The sequence below is a fragment of the Balaenoptera physalus genome (assembly GCF_965194825.1).
Source record: "Balaenoptera physalus genome assembly, chromosome: 5".
Classification (NCBI taxonomy): Eukaryota; Metazoa; Chordata; class Mammalia; order Artiodactyla; family Balaenopteridae; genus Balaenoptera; species Balaenoptera physalus.
Window position 1 is genome coordinate 5,395,234 of NC_138884.1, and position 20,246 is coordinate 5,415,479.

A 20,246-nucleotide genomic window follows, 5' to 3' on the forward strand; every position below is an offset into this window, starting at 1 on the left:
TTTTATTGTGATACAATAAGTATCGTAGTTACTGGACAAGAAACTTAAAAACAACTCAAGTTTAGGCATAACAATTGTTCATCTGTTATAAAGGAGAACTGGATTTAGGTAGATGGAAGGGACAAGGAAGGGTTTTCCAGATGAGAGAAGAATGTCTGTGACAGAGGTAGTAATAACACAACACAGAGAATAGCCAGTGTTTTGGAAAGCTTGTAGTAAAGGGTGAACATGTGTGAAATGTAGGAAGAATTAATAAATAATAGGCTTTTTAGAATAAGTTAAATAATTTTAATCTTTTCTTTTTCCTGAAACTCACAAGAAGACATTAAAGGCTTGTAAAGGGGAAAGTGAAATGTCCAGATGTAAATTTTATGAAGCTATGCCTGGCTGTATTATGAGTAAAAGGGCACTCTCAGTAGGCAAAGATAAAGTTTGAAGGTGAGAATTGATAAGAGCTTAAACTAAGGCAGCCGTAGTGGAAATGAGATGACAGAATAGATTTAAGATAAATAAAAAGTTAAATTCACAAGGTTTTGTGACATATTAGATTTGAGGGCAAAATTGAGAGAGAAATCCAGCAGGAACTCAGTTGTTGACTACATTTACATGGAATAGAAAACACACAAATGTTGTAGGTTTTAGAGTAGAAATATTGCCTTGAATTTTTCACATTCAAATGAAGAAAATATTACTCAGAAGAGAAATTGAAAGTAGAACTATAATTTGGAATGTATCAGCTTAAACATAGTAATTGAAGTCCTAGATTCAGAGACATAATAATGAAGAAAAAATTGAAAAAACAAGCTTCATCACGTTAAGAATCTATATAGTTATTTGACCATTGATCTTACTGAAAGGAAAAATGTCACAGTGAAGTCCTGTTTCCATATTACTATTCTTCACAAATTTATTTAAATAATGTGATCTTCTATAATTTTGAAAACTGAACCTAAAATTAAAAATATATATATATCAAGTACTCAACAAACTGATATGTGAATATTTTCCCACTCATTCAGACATGGACATTTTATCTTTATACATTGCTATTTGCAAGAGTAAGTTCCAAAGGAATCTGGCCAAATATATTCAAAAATATTTTTTAAAAGACTGATTTTAAGATTCTTTGAGAAGTGAATTGTAAAATGCAGTGTTCTATTATATCAGCAGAAAAAAAAGTAATTTAGGAACAATATTCTTTTTAAAGCAGCATACTGTTAGGCAATATTTATGATCACAGGCAATTTCACCAAGTTAACAATTAGTATTGAACCTGCATCACATATGTTTAAGTGATAGATGAATGCATATTGCATGTTGTATGTTTGTGGAAGAAATTCAAAGTCCTCAGCCATGCCAAAACTCCCTGCTTGATTTGGCTTGGAAGATTTTGAATCATAAATATTCTCTGATTTCACTTGTGGATTTTAAGATCCACAAAGGCCTCAGGCTTATATGAAAAATGAATTAGTGATAAAACAATTACATGATTAATGATGTATTATATTACAAACATTAAATGTCTACATTTTTAGTGAAGGGGGAAAAAGAAATGGATTGTTTATAGTCTAGAGAAGAAAAAAGTCAATTTCTTTCTTTTCAAATAACTAGTTTTGATGGTATTGTCTAATATGACCCATATTAGAACACAACACTTTAGAGTTTTAAAAAGTTATAAAGAAAACTTACTAATTAAATTATTTTAATTGGTGTTATATAATTTGGGCTCTGTTATCAATGAATACCCTAAAGGGTAAAATTGTCCCTTTCATATATATAAGAACTTTAAAAGTCATACATTTAAAGGAAAAATTTGTATTTTCACGCTGCTTTAGATGTTAAAATTAAGTAACAAAGTCTTTTCCATCTCTGGGGAATAGATAAGATTTAGGGATTTTACTTGTAAATTTGAAGTACAGTACATATTCTGAAACATTTTTTTACCAGAATAAGGTATAATATTCCTTATTAAGCATTTAATGGCTTTTAAGAATCCAGACATATAGAGAACATTTTATTTATTATGCTTTGATATGTTATCTTCCAGTGCTAGTTTTGTCAGCAATGTACTAGAAAATCTAGCATTAAAGAAACCTACTCTAGACCAGAGTAGGTTTTTTTTTTCTCACAACTTATTTATCTATTCTATTTTTTTTTTCAGAGTAGGTTTTTTTTAATGCTAGATTTTAGAGTGAAGTAAGTCAGACAGAGAAAAACAAATACCGTATGCTAACGCATATATATGGAATCTAAAAAAAAAAAAAAATGTTGATACTGATGAACCTAGTTGCAGGGCAGGAACAAAGAGGTAGACATAGAGAATGGACTTGAGGACTTGAGGTGGGAGGAGGAAGCTGGGGCAAAGTGAGAGTAGCATCGACGTATATACACTACGGAATGTAAAACAGTTGGCTGGTGGGAAGCAGCCGCATAGCACAGGGAGGTGGGCTTCGTGCTTTGCGATGACCTAGAGGGGTGGGATAGGGAGGGTGGGAGGGAGGCTCAGGAGGGAGGGTATTTGGGGACGTGTGTATGCATATGGCTGATTCGCTTTGTTGTGCAACAGAAACTAACACAGTACTGTGAAGCAGTTCTACTCCAATAAAGATCTACCAAAAAAAAAAAAAAAACAAACTACTAATATGACAAGCTGCCACACCAGCAATTGTATCCTGATTTGAATTAAAATGTTCATTTTAAATTTTTTATTTTCCATGATTTTTTTTTTTTTTGCATGCTTTGCTTTAAATGGAGATCAACTGTACATGGTGAGAATCACCTCAAATAAGTTTCAGGGATAGAACAATATTAAGGATGATCATAAGGAAAAATCATCAGACTGAATGCAAAAAAAAAGTTAATAGAATATTTAAGGAAGGGGTAACAAAGCAAAACAATCAAAGAAATAAATTGAAAGCTGATACAACTACAGAAGGAACTTAAATGGTACACAGAGTTGTTCAAATTTGAATTCAGAGGGATAATCATATGTGATCAATGCAGAAAGACAGAGTGTAAGTAAAACATCTTATATCCTCTTAGATGGACTTGTAAAGAGAGTTGGAGATTGTTCTCCTGGTCCTCCTTTGTAACAGAAGGCTGAGCAGTATGCCCAGCTAAACAACTGTATTTACCAGCCTCCCTGGTATAGTTATTGCAATTATGGCACATCAGTGACCTATAAACAGTGTGGGACTTCCAGGAATAAGTGCTGTTCATCTTTCACCTGCTTTGTACTACTGTGAGCCTGAATTATAGGTTGATAGAATAGAGATTGGTGACTGGAGCTCCTATGGCCCTCTTGAATCCTGAAATGATCTTGGAGACAAAAGCCATGCTCTTGGAATGTCAGAAAAGATAGGAGGTTGAGTTCCAGATGCCTCAAGGAGCAATCATGTCAGCTGTGGACAGTATATTTTATTAAAGAATAAACTGCTGTCCATTTAATCCACTATTTTTTCCAGTCTTCTACTAGGTGCTGGACACAATTACTAACACAGGTTAGATAGATGTAGAAAACAAAAATCCCAGAACAAATACTAAAAATGAGAGAACGAAAGGAATCTACAAAGCCCGGGATTTCACTTCACATGAACTTTCAGCATTTCAAACATTTCATATCAGTGATATAAGCCACAGTAACATTTTTAGGAGAGTAGCCTAATGCCATATTCAAACCAATTTGAGTTTCATGCAAATAGAGTTCCAGACTTAACAAATAAAATATGATCCCCAATTAAAGTTGAATTTTAGAGAGACAAGAATGATTTTTATATAAGTATATCCCATGCAACATTTGGTACATACAGTAAAACTTGATTTATCATGTATCTGAAATTCAAATTAACCTGGAAGTTCTGCATTTTATCTAACAAGCCTACCTATAAAGTTGTTGAAATTCATAGTAATATTTATTACATTAGGTTATTTTCAAAGAAATAATATTTTCATGGGGCTTTGTTATTCAACATGATCAACGATGCCATATTGAATCAAGCTACTCATAGTGATATGAAAATAACGTGTATTTTATTAAGCATTTGTTATATGTCCTTGAATTTTATAATAATCCCTTCTTTATAGATGAAGAGACAGAAGCATAAGCTTCAATCAGTATGTTGTGAACATACAGCTAATAAGTAGCAAAACTAGGATTGGAATCTAGGTTGGTATGACATAATATGATTTTGATGTTAAATATAGACCAGATCAGATTATAATATAGTTTAGTGAATGGTGAAAAACTACAGATAGTATAAATAAGATACAGACAAGAATTTTTAGACCTATTTTTTTCTCAGGTAAAACAAAAGGAAAGCAAAACATTTTGTTTTACAAAGATCTACTGAAAATTTTCTTGGTAAAGTCAAGATATCCAAAAAGTATTGTATTTCGACTCCCCTCTTTCCCTCACTTCTGACTATCAATCCTGTCAGTGAATTCTATTTTCTATCCACATTTCTCTTAATTCTATATCTTTGTCTCTATGCACACCTTGCCTTCCTTAACTGAGCTTCCTTAATAAAAGGAAATTGCAAACCAGGAAGCAGCTGGAGAGAAGTAAGTTTGATAGAAGAGCCTTACTCTATAACTCTTGTCCTCATCTTCATCATAACCTGGTCAAAGCTGATCAGACCAGGCTTAGGACTCAGGCTCAATCACAGTAATAAGAGAATTGAATCTTGTGTGCCAAGCTCCACCCAAAACAGGATGATCAAAATAAGCCAATTATCTTTTTTCAGGAATTGGGCAGAAAGAGGATTGAAGACACACATACCAAAAAATGGATAAATATATAATAGCTGAGTGAGTTTAATGGAATATCTTTAAAGCAGGGACTAATACAAGATTGCTAATATGGAGATATAACAGCATGATCTTAAAGCTTCATTGAATAGAAAAAATCTTCCAATTTCAGAGGCTATAATTGGATACAATTTTGTTCTGGCAGTTTCTGCAAGTTTCCAAACTCCCTTATTGCTATATGTAACTTACATTGAATTCACATTTTTTCAGGCAGGTTGGGTGTGTCCATGAAATATATATTAGGAGGAAGAGAAGAAAGAGGAAGAGGGAGGAAGGAGGAAGAGAAGGAGAGAGAAGAAGAAATGTTCAACTGAACATTTACAATGTACTTCATCTAGTGTTATCAGCTGTAAAATACTTTATCTCATTAGCTCTCACACAAAAATGAGTTCATTTTATTGGTACATTCAATTCACAGATAAGGAAGCTGTGGCACAGGGAGGTTAAATAAGTTGCTTGAGGGCAAATCACTCCCAAGACACTTTATATTAATTGGAATCCAGATAGTCTGAATCCCCAGCCCATGCTGCAAACCTCTGTGTCATCCTTCCTCCAGTAGTTCTGTGGTATCCTTTTAAATCATTTGGTGCAAAACAGAAGACAGGCAAAATGAAAGTCTTCAAACATCAATTGATCATGAATCAATCCCACACAAAATAGCAGAGTATAACACATCTATTTGTAATACATAGGAGCCAGAATTATTTGGGATACATTTTATAAAAGGCAGCAGAAAGCTACAGTGTCTCACTTACATGCAATGGTTTAGCTCATGATCTAGAGTAAATCAGTCCATGTAAATATCCCAGGTGTACCACTTAATAGCTTACCAACCTGCGTGAACAATTCTCTTAGCATAAATCCCCACATGTGTAAATGGGGACTTATTTCTTGCTTCATGGAGTTGTTTTTAGGGTTAATGAGATAATGAGGTAGTGAGGTAATAAGAACTAATATGAATACATCCTATTAAATAAACAAAATTATCTTTGCAATGCATGGGAAGGGGATTCAAAATGTACTCACAGGACTTCTTCCTCACCTGAGAATAGGAGTAAGTGCATATAAAAGGTGAGGGGTAATTATGCTTTTTTAAAAAAAATGTCTATATTATTTTAATCTTTTGTAATCAGAAGGTATTCATGTATTGAGTAGGTAAATAAATATTAAATTTTATCTTATATATATTAAGTAATCAGAAAGAATATTGCAAATTGTTACTGATTCCCTTTGACTTAAAAAGCACTAAAAATTTAACTTTACACAGTTTAATAGACATTAAACCCACTTTTGTGAAAACAGACAATATACTAACAGGGTATAAAAACCAACTCATACCTGAATTTTTGAAAGTCTTCTTCGCTTATAAACAAAGTAAAATGTATTTTACTATGGTAAGATTATCTTGATCTTTCAACATGTCACAAATCCACATAGAACAATTAAAAATACATTTTAAGGAGATATAATAACTGATACTTCTTAAGATTAAATTCAAAATATAATTAGACAACATTCATAGTGTTTTAAGCAGGAAAGGGGTTTAATAAAGATACTAGGAAGGTCATAGAATAAGCAGGATATCAGCGTGTCAGCTTAGGGGATGAGAAGCCAGAAAAGGCGCACAAGCCACATACTGAGACTGGCCAACTGGAGACCCTGCTGAAGCTGAACACTGACCAACTGCAGAGCTTTTGTCACTGATGTCCTTGAAAGTGGGATCCTGCTGCCACAACACTCACCGGGAAGGATGGGTGGAGAGAGTGGATTCTGAAAAGCACCTGCATTCCCCTGTTCTTGCTTATAAAAGGAAATCTTGTTCAGCATCCTATTTATTAGAGCCTTATTCACATATCTGCTTCCTAATTGCGAGAAGGTGGATTAAGTAAGATTTTGCTTTCCACCTTGGGGTTAGGAAAAATCAAAGCATTGCCAGAATATTCAAAGAGGAGTTCAAAAGGTGTTGGGTGACCAAAAATCATGTCAGATGTCCACCAGAGACAGTGCTAAATATATGTATATAATATATAGTTTATTTATATGCTGAAGTCTTTATTTTAGCAGACTTTAAGCAGAAATAAATATAAAGAAAATCAGAAGTGAGATTTTATAACTGTTTTATTTCACATTTTAGTTATACTGGTAAATGCAATTAAATGTATTCAGATAATTTGACAGATGATGGCATAGAACTTAATGAAAACACCAGAAGCATATTGGGAAGTTGAAAAAATATCCCTGTTTTCAAAGACATCTTTGGATATTCCATGCAGCTTTATTTGAAAGGCTGGTAGTTTTGTGTACACTATAGATTATGAATGCTTGTTTAACTTAATTAAGTATGCCTTGAAATGAAATTGAAACTTTCTAAATATTGGAAAGTTCTCAATATTTATCTGCTCTATGAAATGTATCCAAAATAACATCATCCAGTAAAAGTTAATTTATTGATGCCAGAATTCATCTAACATTTACATATATTTTAGAGCTCTAACTTACTCATAATAATTTTTTTCTGGAAATTTCAAGGTTCTAGAACAGTCAAGAATAAGAAAGTAAGCAAAATAATTTACATGATCCATGCACAAGAATATGTCCACTTTTGCAAGCTGTCCATAGTCTACAGCTCTGTGAATATCATCATATGATTTACATAGTACGTACTCCCCCTTATTCTTGAAACAATTCAAATGAGCTTATTTTGAGGTATTCAAACAAAAGCATCATAGAATACATAGACTTCTTTAAAATAACAGTGGTAAGTTTGATAGTAAGGATGAAAATAGAAAATAAAAGATAAAATACAGAAAGTGGTTTAAGATGGTGGCATAGAACTTACCTCTCCCCGCAAGCATACCAATTCTATAGTTACAGATTGATCAGTTCCCTGTGAAAAACAGCTGAAATCTAGCTGAAAAGCTTCTCCACAACAAAGGACCACCTCGAGATGGTAGAAGAGGCAGAGACAGTCTCCCACAAATGTCACACACCCAGTGCGGCAACCCCCAAGCAGGAGGAAACTCACAATTACAAACTTCACCGTGAGGACGGAAGGGTTGAGCCCCATCTCAGACACTCCCAACCTGGGAATCTGCACTGCAGAGATGAGCCCCCAAAAGCCCGGCTTTGAAAAACAGTGGGGCTTATGTTCAGGAGACCCAAAAGGCTCTGGGGAATGGAGAGTCTGTTTTCAAAGGGCTCATGTACAGACTCACTTACACCAGGACCCAGTGCAAAAACACCAATTTGAAAAATGCCTAGACCACATGTGAAGGAGATTTACTAGCTAATCTTAAAGTGCCTCCTGGGGCACAGGAGTCTGTTGGGGCTTCCTCTGGGGATGGAGGCACTAGTGGGTGCCATGTTTGCTCTCTCATTCCAGCTTGGTAGAGCCAGCACTGGTGGGCACCAGGTTCTGTACTCCCTCTATCTTGCTAGTGCTGGCTGGCTTGCCCCACCTAGATACTCTCCCAAAGCCTCACTGAAGACAATGATCCCACGCCACCCCTGAGCCTAAGGTGGCCCTGCTGCAGGCAGTGGGCTTACCCCAGCCCTGCTCCCCTCTAAAGTTCCACTGAAGTTTGTGGCTTTGTCCCACCCACAAACTCTCCTGTGACCCTGCTGAAGCTGGCTGCTGACTCCAACCCCAGGCTCCTCTGTGGCCCCACTGAAGCCAGCGGACACACACAGTCCCCACAGGGAACACCCCTTGAGCACCAGGCTTGGGTGGCCAAGGGGGCTTATATTTCTGGGTCCCATAGGACTGAAACAATTGGAGGAACAGTTTTTGGCAGGCTACAACCCCCAGGTCACAACACAGACACTCTCAGACTTTCCGTGACAAAGGCCTCTTTACCTGTCCTGGAGCTTGAGGGACAGGCTTGAGGGGGCAGGTTTCAGGTTTACCACACATGTAGAGGCTGCAAAGGAGCTCTCAGGGAATGTAGGCTGGGGATGCCATCCTTGTGCTCTCCTTTGGCCTTGCTACAGCTCACTGGTACTTTCCAGAAAGGACCTTATACACTCATCTGGAGCCCTGGTTTTCTCAACTCTCTCCAAGGGAAAATCTTCAAATCACCTAATCTGGAGGCCAGCAGGGGTTGTGAGGTAGTCCCACAGGACTGTATATATTTGCATATTTTAAAAGCTGCTACCTGAGTGTCTAGTTTTCAATTAGCCTAAAACTAGCGGCTGACAAAGATCCCTTCATGTGAAACACTGACAAGGCTTGGCATGACCTCAACAACTGAACCTATCAAGAATAAATTGGGCTGATAAGACAGCCACAAAAGTTCTAGAGACAACCAGAGCTAGGGCAAAGTTGAACAGTAACATTGCCTACACAAGGCTATACCTTCAAGACTAGGAGAGGTAGAGGTTTCACCCACTCCATGGAAACAAATAAAATAAAGAGAAACAAGAACATGAGGAAACAAAGGAAAATGTTCCAAACAAAAGAGCAAGATAAAATCCCAGAAAAAAAAAAACTTAAAAATAGAGATTAATAATTTACCTGATAAAGAGTTAGAACTAATTGTCCCTGAACATGACAGAAGAGTGGATGAACACAGTGAGAATTTCAACAGACATAAAAAATATAGGAAACTACTAAATAGAAGCCACAGAGCTGAAGAATACAAGAAATGAACTAAAAATACACTAGAAGAATTCAAAAGTGTACTTGATGAAGCAAAGAACAAATCAGCAACCTGAAAGCCAGAACAGTGGAACTCACCCAAACAGAGCAGAAAAAGAAAAAAGAATTAAAAAAATAAAAATAGCTTAAGGCATCTATGGGATAACATCAAGCAGAAAAACATTCAGCTTCTAGGGTTCCCAGAAATAGAAGACTTAAAGAAAGGGGCAGAAAATGTATTTCAGGAAATAATGGCTGAAATCTTCCCTAACCTGGGGAACAAAACAGACATCCAGATCCAGGAAGCACAGAGAGTTCCAAAAAAGATGAACTCAAAAAGATCCACACCAAGTACATTATAATTAAAGTGTCAAAAGATAAAGGAGACAATTTTAAAAGCAGCAAGAGAAAAACTACATTTTACATGCAAGAAAACTCCCTTTAAAATATCAGCTGCCTTCTTAACAGAAATTTGACAGGCCAGAAGGAAGTGGCATGATATATGCAAAGTGCTTAAAGTGAAAAACAAAAAGAATCTAACTAAGAATACTCTACTTAGCATAGTTATCATGTTATCATTCACAATTAGATTGAAGTAGAGGTCAAAAGTTTTCCAGACGAGCAAAAGCTGAAGGAGTTAACTGTCTCCAAACCAGCCTTATAAGAACTACTAAAAGGACTTCTTTAAGCTGAAAATAAAAGGCACTAACTAGCACTAAGAAAATATAAAGGGGAAAAAATCTCACTGGCAAAGGCAAATATATAGTAAGTATAATGGACTAATCACTTACAAAGCTAGTATAAGGTTAAAGACAAAAGTAGTATAATTATTAACTGTAACTATTATAATTAGGTAAGAAATATGCAAAATAAAACAATGTAAAATATTACATCAAAAATATAAAATATGGGGGGTGCATAAAAATGTAGATTTTTAAAAATGTGTTCAGATTTGAGTTGCTTTAAACTTAGACTCTATACAGGTTCTTATATGTGAACCTCACAGTAACAACAAAGCAAAAACTTATAGTAGATACACAAAAGACAAAGAGACAAGAATCTAAACATAACACTGAAGAACATCATCAGACCACAAGGAAAGAGAGCAAGAGAAGAAGAAACTAACAAAGAGGAACTGTAAAAATGGCCAAAAAACAAGTAGCAAAATGCAATAAGTATACAACTATTAATAATGACTTTAAAGCAAGTGGACTAAATAAACTAATCAAAAGATATTGAGTGACTTAATGGATTAAAAAAAAACAAAACAAAAAAAACAAGACCCATCTATATGCCTCCAACAAGAGACTCATTTCAGATCTAAAGATACACACAGCAGGGCTTCCCTGGTGGCGCAGTGGTTGAGAATCTGCCTGCCAATGCAGGGGACACGGGTTCAAGCCCTGGTCTGGGAAGATTCCACATGCCGCGGAGCAACTGGGCCCGTGAGCCACAATTGCTGAGCCTGCGCGTCTGGAGCCTGTGCTCCGCAACAAGAGAGGCTGTGATAATGAGAGGCCTGTGCACCGCGATGAAGAATGGCCCCCACTTGCCACAACTGGAAAAAGCCCTCGCACAGAAACAAAGACCCAACACAGCCATAAATAAAAAAATAAAAAAATAAAAAAACAAAGATACATACAGACTGAAGGTGAAAGAATAGAAAAGACATCCCATGCAAATGAAAACAAAAAGAGAGCTGGTGTAGCTATACTCATATCAGACAAAATAGACTTTAAAACAAAGACTATAATAAAAGACAAAGAAAGGCATTACATTATGATAAAGGGGTCAATCCAACTTGAAGATATAACACTTGTAAATATGTAATCACCCAATAAAGGAGCACATAAATATATAAAGCAAATATTAACAGACCTAAAGGGAGAAATTGACAGCACTGAAATAATTGTAGGGAGATTTAATATCTCACTTACATTAACGGACAGATCATCCAGAAAGAAATCAATAGGAAAACAATGGACTTAAAACTACATTATAGCAGTTGAACTTAATAGATATATAAGGAACAATCAATCCAAAATCAACAGAATACACATTCTTCTCAAGTGCACATGGAATTTTCTCTAGGGTAGATCACATATTAGGCCAGAAAATAAGCCTCAATAAATTTAAATAGATTGAAATCATATCAAGCATCTTTTGTGACCACAATAGCAAAAAACTAGAAATCAATCACAAGAAGGAAATGAAAAAAGTTACAAATACATAAAATTAAACAACATAATACTGAACAGCCAATTTGTCAAAGAAATCAAAGGAGAAATCAAACAAATACCTGGAGACAAATGAAAATAGAAATGCAACATTCCAAAATTTATGAGATGTAGGAAACTCAATTCTAAGAGGGAAGTTCACAATGATATAGGCCTACCTCAAGAAACAAGAAAAATCTGAAATAAACAGTCCATTCTTAAAAGTAAAAGAACTGAAGAAAAAGGACAAACAAACTCCAAAGTTATTAGAAGGAAGGAAACAATAAAGATCAGAGCAGAAATAAACAATATAGACACTAAAAATAAAAAAAATAGAAAAGATCAATGAAACTAAGGGTTGTTTTTTGGAAAAGATAAACAAAATCAACAAACCTTTAACTAGACTCAGGGAAAAAAAGAGAAAGAGTTCAAATAAATAAAATCATAAATGAAAGGGGAGTTGTTACAACTGATACCAGAGATATACAAAGGATCATAAAATACTACTATATATAATGATACAACTAACAAATTGGACAACGTAGAAGACATGGATAAATTCCTAGAGACATACAAGATGAAAACAAACATAAAATCTCTCAACGAAGTGAGTATAGAGCAAATATATCTCAACAAAATAAAGGCCATATGTGACAAACTTGCAGCTAACATCATACTCAACAGTGAAATGCTGAAATCTTTTCCTCTAAAGTCAGAAATAAGACAAGCATGCCCACTCTAGCCTCCTTTTCTCAACAAAATATTGGAAATACCAACCACAGCAACTAGGTAAGAAAAAGAAACAAAAGGAATCTAAATTGGAAAGGAAGAAGTAAAATTGCCACTATTTGTATATCACCTGATACTATATATAGAAAAGCCTATAGACTCCACTGAAAACCTGTTAGAACTAATAAATGAATTCAGTAAAGTTTCAGGGTACAAAATCAATATACAGAAATCTGTTGCCTTTATATACACTAATAATAAAATATCAAAAAGAGAAATTAAGAAGAAACCGATTTACAATTGCTTCAAAAAGAATAAAAAAATTATACTGGGCTTCCCTGGTGGCGCAGTGGTTGAGAATCTGCCTGCCAATGCAGAGGACACGAGTTCGAGTCCTGGTCTGGGAAGATCCCACATGCCGTGGAGCAACTAGGCCTGTGAGCCACAACTACTGAGCCTGTGCGTCTGGAGCCTGTGCGTCTGGAGCTCTGCAACAAGAGAGGCCGCGACAGTGAGAGGCCTGAGCACCGCGATGAAGGGTGGCCCCCACTCGCCGCAACTAGAGAAAGCCCACACACAGAAACGAAGACCCAACACAGCCAAAAATAAATAAATAAATAAAGTGTAAAATTTATTTAAAACAAAAAATTATACTTAGGAATAAATTTAACCAAGGAGGTAAAAGACCTGTACACTGAGAACTATAAGATACTGAACTTAAGGGGGAACTGAACTATAAGATACTGAACTTATTTATTAAAAAAAAACAAAACAAAAAAAACAAGACCCATCTATATGCCTCCAACAAGAGACTCATTCAGATCTAAAGATCTGACAGAAATTTTACAGGCCAGAAGGAAGTGGCATGATATATTCAAAGTGCTTAAAGTGAAAAACAAAAAGAATCTAACTAAGAATACTCTACTTAGCATAGTTATCATGTTATCATTCACAATTAGATTGAAGTAGAGGTAAGAACCTCTACTTTGGAACCACAAAGACCTTGAATAGCCTAATCACTCTTGAGAAAGAAAAATAATTCTGGAGGCATCATGCTCCCTGATTTCAAACTATACTACAAAGTTATAGTAATAAAAATAATATGGTTTTGGCATAAAAACAGACACATAGATCAATGGAAAAGAATAGAGAGCCCAGAAATAAACCCATGCATATGTTGTCAATTCATTTATAACAAGGAGCCAAGAATATGCAATAGGGGAAGGACAGTTCCTTAAATAAATTGTGTTGGGAAAATTGGACAGCCACATGCAAAAGAATGAAATTAGACCACTATCTTATACCATACATAAAAATAAACTCAAAATTGATTAAGGACTTGTATATGAAACCTGAAACCATAAAAACTCCTAGAAGAAAACATAGGTGGTAATCTTCTTGATCTCAGTCTTGTCGTGGACTTTTTGGCTCTTACCCCAAAAGCAAAGGCAACAAAAGCAAAAATAAACAAATGAGACTACATCAAACTAAAATGCTTCTGGAAAGCAAAGGATACCATCTGCAAAATAAAAAGACAACCTACTGAATGGGAGAAAGTATTTGCAAACCATATGTCTGGTAAGGAGTTAATATCAAAAAGTGTATAAATACTTCAAGCACGTCAATAGCAAAACAACAAACAATCAGATCAAAAACATGGGCAGAGGATCTAAATAGACATTTTTCCTAAGAAGACATACAGATGGACAACAGGCACATAAAAAGATGTTCAACATCACTAACTATCAGAGAAATTCAGATCAAAACCACAGTAAGATATCACCTCACACCTGTTAGAATGACAGTTATCAAAAGACAGGAAATAATAAATGCTGGAGAGGATGTAGAGAAAAGGGAACCCCTGTGCACTGTCGGTAGGAATGTCAATTGTTGCAGCCACTATGGACAACAGTATGGAGACTCCTCATAAAATGAAAAATAAAACTACCATATGACCCAGCTATTCCACTTCTGTGTATTTATCCTAAGCACATGAAAGCACTAATTCTAAAAGATATATGTGCTCCTATGTTTATTATAGCATTGTTTACAATAGTCAAGATATGGAAGCAAATTATGTCTCCATCCATGGATGAACGGATAAAGAAGACGTGCTATATATGTACAGTGGAAAGCTACTGAGCCAAATAAAAAGAAGAAAATGTTGCCATGTTCGATACCAGATCAGAGGGTGTTATGCTCAGTGAAATAAATCAGACAATTTCACTTATATATGGAGTATAAAAACAAAACAAACAAACCAACCAACCAAACAAACAAAACAAAGCTCATAGATACAGAGGACAGATTGGCAGTTATCAGACTGGAAAGGGTAAAGGGGTTGGGGAAATGGGTGAAGGGGGTCAATTGTACAGTAATTGATGGTAACTAAACTTATTGTGGTAATTGCTTTGTAGTGTATACAAAGATTGATTTTGTTTATGTTTTATGGCTGAAACAAATATAATATTATATACCGATTTTACCTCAATTTTTTAAAAAGCATAAATGTAGACACAACAACCCATAATGCAAACCTAAGATGATTTTGTCTAGCGCCATACCTCTCAAAGAATCTTGAATGCTCCTGAAATTATAGCTGTTCTATGGCACAATGTTCTTGGTATCTTGGAGAATTAAACATTATTCTCCGTGTACTCTGAGGAAATTTCCCGGATGTAAGCAAATTTAGAAAAATTTTATAGAAGTAAAGAAATCTAAAATGGAGAAGTTTTCTTTTTCGAAGCATTCAAGGACATTAAACAAGAATATTATTAAAATGTAACAAATAAGAGTGACTCTCTTGGGCTTGTGTTTTAGGGGTTCTTTATGAAGCAGCAAAGAATAAGTGGATAGGTGATGGCTTTCTTGAGTGAGAGTAAAGAATATCTAAAATTTATATGCAAAGACATCATAGAACCCCAAGATCACTAAGGTAAAGGATTCTCCCACCTCATTTCCACAGACAACCCATAACATACGATTTTTCCTTCTTTTCATTATCTAAGATGATGCTCACTTCTTCATGTTCATTTTCAACAGAAAGCATGGAAGGAAGAAATTAATTCCCTGGAGTTTGTTCAGCCTTTGTTTCACCTTTTGGGCTGTACACTCTTTGAGTTTAGATTCTGATTCTCTAGGAATAAACCTGAGTGATGAACATGTTCCTTCATTCCAGAAAAATAAATCATTTATTTGTTTTATTAATATTTATTGTTTCTAATACATTATGAAGTATTTGAAGCAAAAACTTCCTTTACCCACTTTAACACTTCATAAGCTATAGGTTGTTGCTCAACTATAATAGCAAATACATAGAGATTCATTGTTGGTAATTATAGAAATTCTTAGAGCCAGACCTTTATGGTTTAAGTTTCTGTGATCCCACCAACACAATGGTATATAACCTGCTTACTACACTTAAACAAGTGATTTGGATAATTTCAAATGATCTATAAGTGCCTCCCAGACAGTAGAATGGATATGAAAATGTTCCAATAATTCTCTTCAATTCTACATCCTATTTCATTAAGCTCCTCAGACTGCACAAAGTCTAGAGTATATCATGTCAAATGCACAAATTATACACAACCTCTATTTATGTACTCACATTGATGTCTTCCAAATCTAAGTTGTTTAGAATAATATTGTTCCGTTTCCAGATGATCGGAGGTCTCAGTGTTCCCTGAATGGCACAGCTCAGAACCGTACTCTGTCCCCCAGTTGCTGCTGTGATGCTTAGTTTCTGATCTTCAGGCAGACTCAGCTGGATAACCTCTGTAAAGATAGTATCAGGAATGTGGATGAGCATGTAGTTTTGTAAAGTTAATTAGTATAAAGTTTCTGAATACAAGTAATTAAGGCTTTTAATTTGTATAAGATGGAAAAAGCTTGTGATGAAATGAAAAAAGAGTAAATTGTTTCCAATAAAAGGTCAGAATGACATTTTAATTTAATTGATTGACAGGCATCCTCATGAGGCAAAGCACTATTAAACATGAAATGAATATCAGAAGTAGAGTTATAATAAGCCTGGCAGATTGCACCCAGAAGAGAGAGAAATTATTTAACTGCTAAATCAACATGTAGTGTGTCATTGGCATTGAAATAAAAATGATGTTGTTTATTCACTGATAGATTTATATTGTGGGTGAGGTGAGATCATTGCTGGCTGGCTTCAGAGAACACTAGCATAGCTGAATGGGTAAAATGCATCACTATGCTGGGAAACATAAACTGACTCTAAAGGAATAAGATTTATTTGGGAAGTTGAGGGAGGAAAAACTGAAGTTCACCAACCAAACAGCAAATTCCTGAAATTCTGTCAGCTGCCTTTATCAGACAGTGTGGGTCCAGTACAGTCTTTTCCTTATTCTTAAATTTTAAAGTTAAATATATTTTTAAATAACCATTAAACGCATTTCTCCTAATAATGCTGCCACAGCAGGAAATATACTTTGTAATCTGGATCCTCTTTCCTGTTTCCAGACGGTCCTCACCAAGCTTGGGAATGAACCATGACATTTACATGATTGTCCATGGTCACCAGAGATGCCTGGGATAATCCCACCAGTCTTTACCCATGTGACAACTGCCCTTTAGTTTTCAACTTACACTCGCTGACACACTATTGTTTCTATATTATGCTGAAGTCTTGCATTGTGACTTTGCTCAGTCTTAGCCAGGTGAGAAATACCAAAATCACTATTCTCACTGAAATTTCCATGTGGGTGGGGAGACCATAATTGTCCTTTGTTCCTTTGTTGAGGTTGATGATATTTTTCATGATGGAGGTGTTGACTGCCTAAAGTGGTGGCTTTTAATTTGCAATAAATATGATCAGGTACAATCAGAGCTGTATCCTCCACAAACCCCTCTTCTTCCTTTTCATCATTTGACCTTCTTTTTCTCTCTTTCTGAATCCTAGCTTCCTCTTAAGGAGGAAGAGAAATGCTAATCAAATGATTTTTATAGACTATAACTGTTCAACAAAAAGTTCTTTGAATTTTTGGTACCACCACAAACTGTAATGTCAAAAAATGGCACAATTCTTTGTCTCAGAAGGTCGGGATTGAACATATAATCCCTACATGCACTTGTTAAGTGCTGATGTTCCACACTATTATCTGATAAAAATAAGCAGAAGGAGATTGACCCTTATATTCTGTTATACAGGATCTTGTCTTTAAAAGCCAAGTTATTTAAGTCATCATTGTTTTGTGTTGTCAAAGAGTGGGGTAGGCAATCTTTTGAAATTTCAAAATCCTATGAGAGAGGCTCAGTTCAATGTATTCTTTTGATTTTACATCATTAACAGAAATAATAGAAATGGGGAACAAACATCTTGGTCAGTCTTTTGTATTGACAGTTTAATTTTTCCTAATGACATTTCTCCATATTCACATTGTATTTCAATGTTTCCTGAGTAATAAGACCAAAGGGAATGTGTTCAATCTTCTTTTCTTTAATACCCATTCTGTTATATGTATTTATATAAAATTACTAAAAGAAAATATACTTGACCAATTAGGCATAGGAAATTTTTGAAATTTGCAGACACAGTGTTTTTTATGTCTTTTTCTTTAATATTGCAAACTTACGGGAAGAGAGAAAACTATAAAAGTAATAACATCATGTAGGGTATCAAATAAGAATTATTAATAATTTCCATTAACATTCCTGAATTTCAGCTTCTGGTTCCTCATAAAATCACGTACAAGATAATAAGGCATCTATTCTAAAAAACGGCATGTTAGCATTGGCTATTCTGACATTTAGAAATACAACTGGTACTAAGTCACCTTGGAATGTTTTCACTAACCTTCTGCATCTGGTATTAGGTCCCAGGCCTTTTAGATTAGTTGTGCTTTTGGTAGTTATGCATTACAATGCTAATTAGATAATATGAACATCTTAGAATAAATGCTGAGATTTGGCGTAACATTATGTGGGACATCCTTGTAAAATGGACATCCTTTGAGAGAATGCCTAATTAGAAATAAGAATTACTATTCACCCAGGAAATATTAACATGCACAGTAAAAACTTATATGTTAATTTGGAGGTTACATTTTTAAATGATTTTTTAAAATTATCTCAGTAATAAATGCTATTAAATACTATGTATTTCAAAAAGTCTATAAAATTTTTTTCCTGCATGCTTCACCTTTTCTTTAATGTATTATATTGAGCTACATCTACAAAACCAATTATGTTTACCTGTTATTGTTCAAAATCAAGTGGTCCTTTTCTCAGATAAATTTAGCTGCAAGATTTCTTTTACTTACAAAATTGTCATGCTCATCTTTACTAGTCTTTCTGATAATTATTACCAGACTAAGATTTAGTCTCACAAAATCACAAAGGTTAAACATTTTTATTCCTATATTCTAATGTCATTCAATATGCTTTAATAGTGATTAAATGTTTATAAAACATGTCACATTTATAAATTTCAGAGAGAAATGGTGATTATTTCTAGAAATACATTAACAACCTGAAACAATAGCTATGAATTAATCTGTAAACTAATTTAAAACTGAATTTAAGAGGTAAGATCGGTTGAATCTGAGCATCTGTGTATATTTGAGTGATCATAGTTGTTAGTTTAGAAATAAGAGTTTTAAAGAAAAGTATTGAAATTTAATTCATTATCAATTATCATTAATATACAATTTTGTAGATATACATTAAAGGTAACATATTTTATTCTATAGCACTCTAATCACAAACATCGTATGCTAGTTATGTATAGACAAATAACAGTTATGTGCAGCAAATAGCATCTATCATTTTAGTACTCTATCTCTTTAGCTCCAATGATATTGCACATTTGAAGGTCTAAGTAAAAACATGTATCATATGACATCAAGAGTCATCTAATGTCCTGACCAAACGTAAAAGCATATAGGTTAGATATAACAGATATTGCTGAGTTTTTTGAAACATGTCAGTACTTCTTTTGACCTATAAATTATTCCTCTTATTGGAGGCCCTCTCAAGTATTCAAGGAAAGAAATTAGAGCTCTAGTGGTGTTTCCTTTGATCTTGTATTACGAAGACTATTAATGCCATTTCCAGACCAGCTTCTTTTGTTTGCTCACTTGGGAAAGCTAAGAGGCAAATAAAATTTTTTCTTTCTGTGGATCCCTTTCTACACTTTCTCACCTTCACAACTTGGCTTAGAGGAATATAAAGAGTTTGTTTTCAAAGAAATGAAAAATTGTGTTCTCCTCTAGCAGAATCTGAAGTTGGAGAGACAAGTGTAGTTGAATAAAATTTCGAACACTGCACATCAGTATTTATGAAGCGTTTATGCCAATAGTAACTAGGTGGTGGAAATAGCAATAAAAAGTTTGGTAAAAATAATATGTAAATTTAAAATAGAACAGAAAGGGAATAAAATATTTCGAATATTTGTGAAACACCAGTTTATAAAAGAAGATGATTTCAGTAAATTTGTTTGAAAATCAGTTTTGTAAAATCATAAGAAGAAAATAATGTATCATAAACAGAATTCTGTTCTTCTAAATGCCTACATCTTCTCAAGTTCCAAAGTACATACTTATGTTGAATATTTTATTTAATTTATTTAAATACTAGTCTCATAATCTTGTTGATCTGATCATGCTTATAATTTCTGTTTTAGGAATGATACGTAGAAGAAATTTTATCAGTGATATTTTCAAATAGTGTGTATGTTCCCTTCTCTACTCTACTAAAATGAATTACTAATTAAAAGCAGATAATAATTAAAATAAAAAGAAATACATCACAATAAAAGACACTTAGGAATGCTAGAAGTAATAAATTAATTATTCTCATAATAAGAAAATCACAATTACTTAACGACAAGCTCT

General features: G+C 34.4%; 1 protein-coding gene across 8 annotated transcripts in view; it reads right to left on the reverse strand.

Annotated features, from left to right (window-relative positions):
- Nucleotides 1-20,246, reverse strand: part of FSTL5 (follistatin like 5) — a 765,145-nt gene that overhangs the window by 243,716 nt on the left and 501,183 nt on the right. For all 8 annotated transcript variants that reach the window (XM_082461701.1, XM_082461708.1, XM_082461706.1 and 5 more), the window contains one exon: nucleotides 15,998-16,164. In XM_082461701.1, coding sequence (XP_082317827.1) covers nucleotides 15,998-16,164 — 167 coding nt within the window. The remainder of the gene's footprint in view (nucleotides 1-15,997; nucleotides 16,165-20,246) is intronic.